Here is a 10851-nt window from a genome sequence, read left to right as displayed (position 1 = left end):
AGAGCCGCTTCTCAAACGTTCAAAATTTCGAAACCCAAGCCTCTCTCCCTCCTTCCTCTGTTTCCTCATTCTCCTCCCTCTTTTATTCTTCACTTCGCCGCCGATTCGCACCGATGATCTCCGAACCGGAAAGTTCTCTCAGAAAGAGAGATGTCTCTGACCGACGCCTCAGCATCATCGACGTTTCCTCTGCAGACGATTCCCTTCTCGATTCAAATCCCCTCAATCACCATCCTCTAGGTCATACTTTTCATTCTCTTTTCTTTCATCTCTTGTTTTATAACTGATTTTATTTGAAATTCTATTTGTTTTTATCTTCTAAATTGTTGTTTGCTGTGAAATTGAACCAAGCTCGTTGATACTCTTCTTTTGGATTTATCTCATTCATTTTAGAATTGTGTGTTTCAGAAAACCAACAGCACACTGATTTTTTATACACTCCGAACTCCAAAAAGTTTGAGGATGCCGCCACAAAACTCAAAGAGTGGGAGCGAGAGCCCTGTTCGAACGAAACTTCCGATGTGGAGAAGCCGAAGAAGAACAGCAAGTGCAACTTGCGCAAGAGTTTAGCTTGGGACAGTGCTTTCTTCACTAGCGCTGGTACATTTTCTTTAGCACTCTTGAATTTCTTATTCATTTGTTAACTTTTTGGGTGTGCTTCAGTTTCAGTGTGATTTTAAGTGTAAGTGATGCTTCTATTTGATGGATAAATTTGAAGGGGTTTTGGATCCGGAGGAGTTGTCGAGCATAATTGAAGGTGTTGAGAAGGAGGAAAAACACGCACTACCGGGAATTCAAGAGGATGTGTATAAATCATGTGACTCACTCTCCACATTAGGGAGTGAGAGCTTGACATTGGAAATGGAAAGTCAAGAGGGAGATTTATTTGAAGACGTAAGAGCTTCAATTCAGAAGTCTAGTGACAAGAAGTTAAGCCTCGCTAGTGGAAAGAGCAAAGTAGCATCAGCGGTATCGGGGTTGCAAACTGATGAGGGCAAGTCTTATCATGCACTAAACCTTTTTGTTTTCTCTCTTTTTGCCTTAGCATTCTTGCAATCTTTTTTTTCCCCCCTAAATATTCACATTTAGATATATTGTGGTTTGAGGTGTTTGAAGCCTAAGACATAGAATGAATATATGAGAAATTTTTTTTCTCTTGGATTTGACAATTCATGTTATTGCATGTTTTGAATATAGTTTTATTTATTCCACTTTGCTTGTATTCTAGGATATTTATCATGAGTTAGTTGAACTGATTGTTTCTTGATTTTGTTTTCAGCTTCAAAAAGGATTCACATAGCTTCTCGCAACAAGGTAACTTGCACTACTGATAGAGTAGAATAGTATGGGATGGGAAAGTATTAACCAATATAACTAGCCTCAGTTACCTCCATTTCAAACATAAGAATGCTTGAGGAGAAATTTGTGCAGTGCCCCCAAGCACTTGGTTTATTTCAAGAATGCTATGTTTGTGTCTATGATTGGCTGTTATCCAATTGCCTACCATATTTCTTATTTCTAAACCTAAAATTAAATTGTATGTGCCATGAACAAACTCTTAAAGAAGTTGAGGTTGCTAGGTAGAAACAAATCAATGGTATAATTATTTAACAGTTTGCAATAACTTTCCATTGATTTTAGATAAAGGCTCCACCTACTTCTAAAAATCCAAGTGCAGCACAAGGATTAGGGAAGATTACAAAGAGAAATCCTACTTTTCCACAACTTCCACAGGTATGCCACTAAAGAAAACCATTGAATAGAACTAGTACTTTTTCTTATTGAGAAAAAGAAATGGCTAACTGATGCATTGGCAGAGATAAAAGCTTTGAATTCATGAAATGAAATTTGAGTTTTTTATACCTATTAATTTTCATATTTGAAGAAGCCTGTTGCCACAAGGAGAGAATCATCTATATCGAAGCAATCAAAGGTACCTGGAAAACCTAGTCCAATTTCAACTCTATCATCCAAGAGGGTGTCACTTGGTGAACATCTCAAGGCAAAACGAATAATTGGTGGTCAGAAATTGCTTCAACACAATTTTTTTAATTTCTCACTTTGGCAAAAGGATGCCTTCTTTATGAGTTATTGTTCATGTTTTTATTTGATCTCTTCAGGCAATGTCCATTCGGTGCCAAAAGCATCTGTTGTTCAAGATTCTCATGGCATTTTGCCTAAACCCTCTGTATCATACAAATCCCCTTCAGTCCCGTCATTATCATCCAAGACAAAATCAGCAACTTCCACATCTGCTGGAACTCTAAAGCCACCTTCATCTCGCTCAGCTGTTAGTACTCCATCAAAAATTGCTTCAACAAATAAGACTGAGTATGGGCCTTCAAATCTCTCAAGTTTGATGTCTGTGAATAAGCATTCTTCTAGTATTTCACCTGCTAGCTCTATCAGTGACTGGTCTTGTGAGTCATCATCATCAGCTTCCATGGCTAAAAATGTGTGTAACTCAAGGACCAGAATTGAAAGTAGCTCTAGTAGACAGATCTTATCAGACACTGATGTTGAGCGAACAAATTCTCAGAATCTTCAGAACGATTCAAGCATAGAAGGTTTGAAAATTCAACATACTATGTTTGGCAGTTCAAGTGCTAGGATTGCTCCCGGAGAAACTGTTTTTCCTCCAGCTCCTGTGAAACCTTCGGGTCTTCGACTTCCTTCACCCAAGATTGGCTTCTTTGATGGGGTGAGTTTTGCATTCTATCTATTTAAGTGCCGTTTAGTTGTTGAAATTTATAAAACTGGCATCATTATTATGATGAATATTGTCACATAATTTACTATTATTATTGCAGTTGCCATACATGTTTCACTAAATTATGATTTTTCATCTATTTCTTTTTTCATGTCTGCCTATTATTGCAATGCATTACTGAGGTTCCCTACCATTATGCAGGTTAAGTCATCAGTGCGCACTCCACGTGGAGGAATGCAACCACACTCTGTTATACCTCGTGGCTTGCCAAAACATGCAGCAAGAAATCCAAGTGACAGTCAAAAGAAAGCAAAAACTGGAAAGCTGCCAGTGGCTAGATCTATCGTGTCAGCTGAAAACATAGAACCCACTTACCAGCAAAATTCACTTCCAGCTCCTCTTCATGAATCGTTAGATATTGAAATGAAGATATCTAGTGCTTTGCAGAATGTCAAAAGCTCTTCTGACACGCCAAAGGAAGTTCAATTGGAACAACATCTTACAATTGGGTCAGGTAACTTGAAGGCCAACAATATGGTGGCCGAAGTGCATCTTGTTGGCATACATGACGATGAAATCACTCTTACTAATGGAGGCCATAATACTTGTGTTTCAGGTGCTGTTGATCTTAAAAATGATTTGCATCCACTAGGTGTCCATAACAAGGAAAATGTTCAATGTGATTATCAGATTGATTTTTTGAGCAAACAAGTTGGACTTATGGACATAAATTTCCAGACACAGGAAAAGCTCACTGGTGATTCTCTTTCTTCCTCCCAGAATGATACTAGATTCCAAGATAAATCCTATGGTTTGGAGCTATCAAGTCGGAAGGAGCTTGTTGATTGTCCCAAAAGGGAAGAATCATTAAAAAGTTCAGCTACTCCCTGTCTTTCAGTTTCCCAAACCAGCTTTGAACTTTGATTTGGCGTTCTCAACAAGAGAACTTTTGATGTCAAAGATTCCTTGTGCAATATGGATAGACACTCAACTACAGATTTATATTATGGAAGAAAGTAGCTAATGTGATTTAACGAAGTTGAAACTATTTGAAATTGCTGTTTGTTGCTAAAGGTGCAACTGTAGAAGTATTGATTTATTGATCATTGATGATATGTCAAAGTCATTGATAGAAAGTCTTTTTATCATATTGGCTATATGCTTAACCAACGACTTGAATTTGATGGGTCTCCTCCATGTCTGAAATACAGAGAGAAATTGTAGTGTCTTTGTTTATGTTAAGGGTTTCCTTACTAGTCCAGAATATCAAGAGGTACAGTAGCAGATAATTAGCAATTAGAGTAATAGGAGGTGAGAGGTAGAAGATAGGATAGAGAAGGGTTGAGGTATCAAGATGATACTCTCAAGGAAATATTATTTAGAAAAGAAGGAAGAAAGAACAAGTAATGACAGAAGATTCACTTGGCATTCGAGAGGCCAAACTCTCCACTAAATATCACTCCACTTATTCCCTACCTAAAAGCTTTTCAGCTTCCTTATTTATAATATCCATATCCTAACTACTTTCCTAAACATGTGGAGTAACAATATTTTGAAATTTCAATCAGTCACGTGTTTTCCCCTCCTTCTATAAGTAAATTTAAAAGGAGTTAAATTCTGATTTGATTTCTCCTGGTTTGTTACAATACCCTCCCCATGAAGAGCCACCTTGTCCTCAAGGTGGAAAGATGGAAAAGCCAACTGCAGTTTGTCGGCCCGCTCCCATGTACTTTCAAATTCGGGAAGATGCTGCCACTTGATTAGCACTTCCAGGTGTCCTTGGTTGCTCATACGACTATCCAGAACTTGTTCAGGTTCCACTAGTAGTTCTCCTTCCTCAGTGAGAGACTCAGGCAGGCTTTGGGGTTCCACTGAAGATCCCAAACTCTTCTTAAGTAGTGAAACATGAAAAATAGGATGTATCTTTGCAGAGGCTGGTAACCGAAGTTTATAAGCCGCTTCACCAATTTTTTCTAGTACTTCATATGGACCATAAAATCTGGCGCCGAGCTTCTGATTTGGTCTGGTGGCAAGAGACCGCATCCTGTATGGGTGGATCTTTAAAAACACGAAGTCTCCTACTTCAAAAGTGACATCTCTCCTCTTCTTATCAGCAGCTTGCTTCATGCGATTCTGGGCTCTATTCAACTGAAATTGTAACTCATCGAGCATCTGATTGCGGTCTTCCATTAGTAGTCTAACTTCCTCTACAGTAGATTCCAGCCCCCCTCTTAACAATGGAGGCGGCTCCCTCCCGTATAAGGCCCGAAAAGGGGTCATGCGAATGGACCCGTGATAAGTAGTATTATACCAGAATTCGGCCCAAGGCAGCCAAGTGGACCACTGTTTTGGCTTAGAGCCTGTGAGGCAGCGGAGATAGGTCTCTAAGCACTTGTTAACAGCCTCCGTTTGGCCATCGGTCTGTGGATGATATGCAGAGGACATCTTCAAGGAGGTTCCAGCCTGTTTGAATACTTCGGACCAAAAGGCACTCATGAATATTTTGTCGCGGTCGGAGACAATGGAGGATGGAAACCCATGGAGGCGAACAACCTCCTTAATGAACAAGAGAGCAATGTCTTTTGCTGAGAAGGGATGTGCAAGCGGGTAGAAATGAGCATATTTGGAGAGTCGATCAACCACTACCAAAATTGTGTCCATCCCTTTAGACCGTGGTAACCCTCCGATGAAGTCCATAGAAATGTCAGCCCATACGTTTGTGGGTATGGGAAGAGGTTGAAGTAGGCCTGCCGGTTGAAGGGTGGAATGTTTATTTTTCTGACATACTTCACAATTTTTTACGAACTCCATCACATCCGACTTCATACCTTCCCAATAGAGAATGGAAGAAATTCTCTTGTAGGTTCTAAAAAACCCAGAATGGCCCGCCAATTTGGAGCTGTGAAACTCCATCAAAAGCTTAGGGATCCACTTGGAGGTCTTGGCAATCACCAACCGCCCTTTATACCTTAACTTGCCATTGATTAATTCAAATCCAGACACTGTCTCATCTCCTTGTAACAGTTTCTGCATAATGGTCTTTAACTTATCATCTTCCAAAACCTCGGTCTCTATTTCCCCCCATTCAGCAGCCATGGGAAAAGAAAGAGATGAGAAGTGGAACTTCCTTGAAAGAGCATCCGCAACTCGGTTTTCAGTCCCTGCCTTGTATCGAATGTCAAAATTATACCCCAATAGCTTAGATAACCATTTTTGCTGCCCTTCATCTGCCACTTTCTGGTCAAGGAGGTATTTTAAAGATTTTTGGTCTGTGAATACCGTGAAATGCTGTCCGAGAAGATAGTGCCTCCATTTTTGGATGGCCAATACAATAGCCATTAATTCTCTTTCATACACGGATTTGTTTTGAGCTGTTGTAGAAAGTTTTTGGCTCATGAAGGCAATGGGGCGCCCTTCTTGCATCAGAACTGCACCAACTCCTTTTCCCGATGCATCTGTCTCAAGCTGGAAAGGTTTGGAGAAGCATGGGACTGCCAACACAGGTACTGAAACCATTGCTTGTTTAAGCTGTTGAAATGCACCTTCCGCCTCATCAGTCCAGTGGAAACAATCTTTCTTTAGTAGCTGGGTCAATGGCCATGCAATGCCACCATATCCTTTGACGAATCTTCGATAATATCCCGTGAGGCCAAGAAAACCACGTAAACCTTTAAGGTCCTTAGGTCGCGGCCAATCTAACATAACCTGGAGTTTTTTGGGATCGGCTGCCACACCTTTTGATGATATGATATGGCCCAAATACTCAATGCAAGATCTTTCAAAGCAACATTTCTTTTTGTTGACCAACAATTGATTTTGTCGTAACAGTTCCAACACTTGCAGCAGATGTCCGCGATGGCTGGCCACATCCTTGCTGTAAATTAGGATGTCATCAAAAAAAACCAATGTAAACTTGCGCAGAAAGGGTTTGAGGATATTGTTCATTAGTGCCTGAAAAGTAGATGGTGCGTTGGAAAGCCCAAATGGCATTACTAGGAATTCGTAATGACCCTCGTGCGTGCGGAATGCGGTCTTGTGGATATCTTCCTCTTTCATCCGGATCTGATGGTATCCCGATTTCAAATCGAGTTTGGAGAAAACCGCAGCCCCCTCCAATTCGTCCAACAACTCTTCGATTATAGGAATCGGAAATTTGTCCGGAACGGTGATTTTGTTGAGCGCCCGATAATCAACACAAAATCGCCATCCGCCATCCTTTTTCTTCACAAGAATTACTGGACTAGAGAATGGACTAGTACTAGGTCTGATAATTCCTATTTGAAGCATTTCTTCAATTATCTTTTCCATTTCCTCCTTCTGATAGTGAGGATACCGATAAGGGCGTATGTTGGGAATATCTGAATTCTCTTTTAATACTATGGCATGGTCATGTGATCTCTGAGGAGGAAGACCAGATGGGGACTGGAACAGATCATCGAATTGGCTCAAGAGTTCAGTGGTCTCGGAAGAGATGGTGATAGAATCTTCATCGGCATCAGGGCGGAATAGCGGAGTAACCAAAAATCCATCTTCAGCATTTCGCAGGGCTTGTAGAGTCACCTTACTACTCGCATGAGTCCTTCCCAAGGTTGGATCACCCTGTAATGTAACCTTCGAACCATCTTGTATCCAGCTAAGTGATAAAGTGTTGTAGTCACCTTCAAATTTTCCAAGACTGGCGACCCAACCAGCACCCAAAACTACTTCGGATCGTCCTAAGTCCATAACCAAAAAGTTTGCAATGATGGAAATTCCTTGCACCAGAATTTTGACGTTCTCGCATCCACCTAACCCCTGCTCAATCGCGCCATTACCCACCTCGATGTGGAACGGAGGTAGGCGCATCAGTGGTAAACCCAAAGTGGAGACTAGAGTAGAGGAAATGAAATTAGCCTCAGCACCTGGGTCGATCAAAATAACCACCTCCCTACCATTGATGACCCCACGAACTTTCAGAGTTTGATGGGATGTGAGACCCCAGTAGCTAAGGGACGAGAGGTGCAGAGACAGTGTGTGAAGAGCTATATCAGGTTCTGCCAGGGGAGGAGCTGCCTCAAGGTCTTGTGGTTCGTCGTCATCTTCACCCAAAAGGATCAGCTGTTGGTGGCGGAATTTGCATATGTGACCCGGATTCCACTTGTCAGCACATCGAAAACATAGTCCTCGCCGTTGTCGCTCACTCCATTCTTCATGGGAAATCCAACGGGAAGTAGGCTTGGATCCACTAGAATTTGAAGTAATAGAGGGGCCAGTGTCATTCTTTGAGTCTGATTTGGAAGTAGTAACAATGGTGGGCTTACTCTGGTCTGCCGGAGGAGAGTGAGTATTGGGCCTGGCCCAATTAGAGTTTTTAGAAACCCCCCACCCTGAACGTGATACTGTATCTTGCTTTTTACCCCCTGGGTGCATTCCTTCTGCTTCCCATGCTAAATTCCTGGCTTCAATAACCATTGCTCGATCCATTAACTCTTGGAGGTTCTCAAAATCCTCCACTTTCAACTCTGATTTGATGGTCGATTTGAGACCTTCATGAAACATGCACAATAAGGTGTCACCTCCCAATTGTCGGTGAGAGCGCGCCGCTAGTTCGAAATCGCGGCGGTATGCCATCACTGAACCTGTTTGCTTTACCCGCAGTAATGGAGCTAGTGGGTTGGCCGCCGCGCCAGGTTCAAAGCGCTTAAGCAAGTCCTGTTTGAAGCGGATCCATGTGTGGAAAGTGGATTGGGATTCCCACCATTCGAACCAAGTCAAGGCTTCTCCATGAAGTGCGAGCACCGCGTATTCAAGCTTGTCCCCCACCGGAATTTCTGAGATGCGAAAATAGCGATCCATTTGCACTAGCCACCCGCTCGGGTCCGATCCATCAAAGGAAGGGATGTCCACAGAGCGATTGCCGTCGCCTCTGTTCGGAATGGGATGTCGTCGACGTCCGCCTCCAGGATCATCGTTGCGTGAGTGTCCACCTTCGGCTTCGGGTGTTGGTTGCTGTGAACGTAGCACCAGTTCTTCCATTCGTTTCATCATTGTTTCCAGTAATTGGGTTTGTTCAGCGACCTGTTTTTCCAAGCCATCCACGCGTTCTTCCATGGCAGCGGTGGTGCGAGTAGAGACCATCCACGGGTACTAATCCCAGATCGTTTTCTGATACCAATTGTTAAGGGTTTCCTTACTAGTCCAGAATATCAAGAGGTACAGTAGCAGATAATTAGCAATTAGAGTAATAGGAGGTGAGAGGTAGAAGATAGGATAGAGAAGGGTTGAGGTATCAAGATGATACTCTCAAGGAAATATTATTTAGAAAAGAAGGAAGAAAGAACAAGTAATGACAGAAGATTCACTTGGCATTCGAGAGGCCAAACTCTCCACTAAATATCACTCCACTTATTCCCTACCTAAAAGCTTTTCAGCTTCCTTATTTATAATATCCATATCCTAACTACTTTCCTAAACATGTGGAGTAACAATATTTTGAAATTTCAATCAGTCACGTGTTTTCCCCTCCTTCTATAAGTAAATTTAAAAGGAGTTAAATTCTGATTTGATTTCTCCTGGTTTGTTACAGTTTACCATGTGCTTTTTGGCAACTTGCCGTAGCAAGCACAACTTGAGCACTCATTGGCTACGTTTGAGTATGCACCTAACCTATCATGCATGGACACGGACACGGCATGACATGAGCCACGCGGATATGTGAATTTAAAATTCTAATAAGACACGGGGACATGATATATATATAAAATATAAATTATTTTTAAGATAAATTGTAATGATATTTTAGTATTTTATTGATATTAAAATATAAATTAATTTTTTAATTATTTTTAATATTTTTTTTAATTATAAAAAGTATTTAAAATATATTTTGTTTTAATAATTAATAATATATACTATTTTTTAACTCATTTCAAGAATACATATTAAGAATAAGACTGGACATATTGACATGTGATAGTATTTAAGTGTGTCTAAGCGTAAGAATTTTTTATTTTTTATTAAGACACGGTTGGACACAGAAGACACGCATGACGGACGAGTGTCGATGTGTGTCGTGCGGGGACACGACAAATCAAGGAAGTGTTCTTGCTTTATAGCATCTAACAAACAAGACGTTTTTAATACCTTGAAAACTCTTTTTAAAAAGCCTATCCAAATGTAAAATAATTTTTGTTAAATAACTACTTTTTTCAAAAGTCAATCCAAACCGATCCTTAAAATGAATGATGAAATATTTTAAAGATTATTGCGTTTTATTTTTGAAAATAACTAATAAAAATCTAATTCTAAATTTTTCAGATATGCTACACATACAAGCCTTTTTGACAACTAAGTCTAACTAAGTTGACCCAAGCCTAACAAAAATTAACTTCACAATAGAGAGCGTGTAAACACGCGCTATTGCAATTGTTTAGTAGCACGAACGTTAACATGAAAACACTTCATCTCTCGCGATGAAAACTAACATGATCAAACTTCAAACGACGCTCAAAATCTCTCAAAATCTTTGCAAAAACTCAAGGAAATCTCGAAGCTACGTTCGAAATCTTCATCAAAAAACACGAGAGAACCAGAAAGATTATTGAAGGTACTTTTCACTAATCGTCTAGTTTTTTTACTTCTCTCTTTCGCATTTTCGATCGCGAAACACTAGATAGTCATATTTCTGTTTATTTAGTAGATTCATTTTATGTTCTTGCGTTAAAATAGATATTACTGTTCTCATTATACTGTTCATTTGGTGATAAGTGTGTTATGTCGGTGTAAAAATGTTATTGTAGTGTTTCTCGTAAGTTTAATATAAATTTGCATGTGTTTGAGGGATTTGAATGTGTTTTTGTGCATGTTTGAGTGTTTACATATTTTGAACTGAGTTTGTGTGTAGTAATCAGTAACTTTCGGTGCATTTTGTCTGAATAAAGGTACAATTAGTATTGTTGTCCTCTTTTTATTGTATCTAGGCAACATAATGTTGTTGTAGTGCTTTTGGTGTCATTTTGTACATGTTTGAGTGATTTGCATGTGTTTTTCTCCATGTTTGAGGGATTTGCATGTTTTGAAATTAGGTTTGAGAGATTGTTCATGAATTTATTGTTACTAGCCCATAGAATATTATTGTAGTGCTTTTGTTGTCATTTTGTGCC

At 40.1% G+C, this 10851-nt stretch overlaps 1 protein-coding gene across 1 annotated transcript; it reads left to right on the top strand.

The window, feature by feature from the left end:
* LOC107648671 (uncharacterized) lies at positions 1-9328 on the top strand. The gene is made up of 10 exons (XM_088489312.1): positions 1-240; positions 409-600; positions 719-994; positions 1280-1314; positions 1642-1734; positions 1886-2021; positions 2121-2701; positions 2912-3224; positions 3327-3941; positions 9276-9328. Exons 1-9 carry the CDS (start codon positions 114-116, stop codon positions 3632-3634), a joined length of 2061 nt encoding a protein of 686 aa, XP_088345438.1. The 5' UTR covers positions 1-113; the 3' UTR covers positions 3635-3941; positions 9276-9328.
* Positions 9329-10851: the final 1523 nt, after the last annotated feature.

This window comes from Arachis ipaensis, chromosome B6 (assembly GCF_059453495.1).
Source record: "Arachis ipaensis isolate K30076 ecotype BB chromosome B6, ASM5945349v1, whole genome shotgun sequence".
In the NCBI taxonomy this organism is placed as follows: Eukaryota; Viridiplantae; Streptophyta; class Magnoliopsida; order Fabales; family Fabaceae; genus Arachis; species Arachis ipaensis.
This window is presented reverse-complemented; position numbering and strand designations above follow the sequence as displayed.

Coding starts and splice junctions, on each gene's coding strand:
- LOC107648671 (XM_088489312.1), top strand. CDS start 114: ATGATCTCCGAACCGGAAAGTTCTCTCAGAAAGAGAGATGTCTCTGAC. Junction 241..408: donor CCTCAATCACCATCCTCTAG/GTCATACTTTTC, acceptor TGTGTGTTTCAG/AAAACCAACAGCACACTGAT. Junction 3,225..3,326: donor ACATCTTACAATTGGGTCAG/GTAACTTGAAGG, acceptor CTTGTGTTTCAG/GTGCTGTTGATCTTAAAAAT.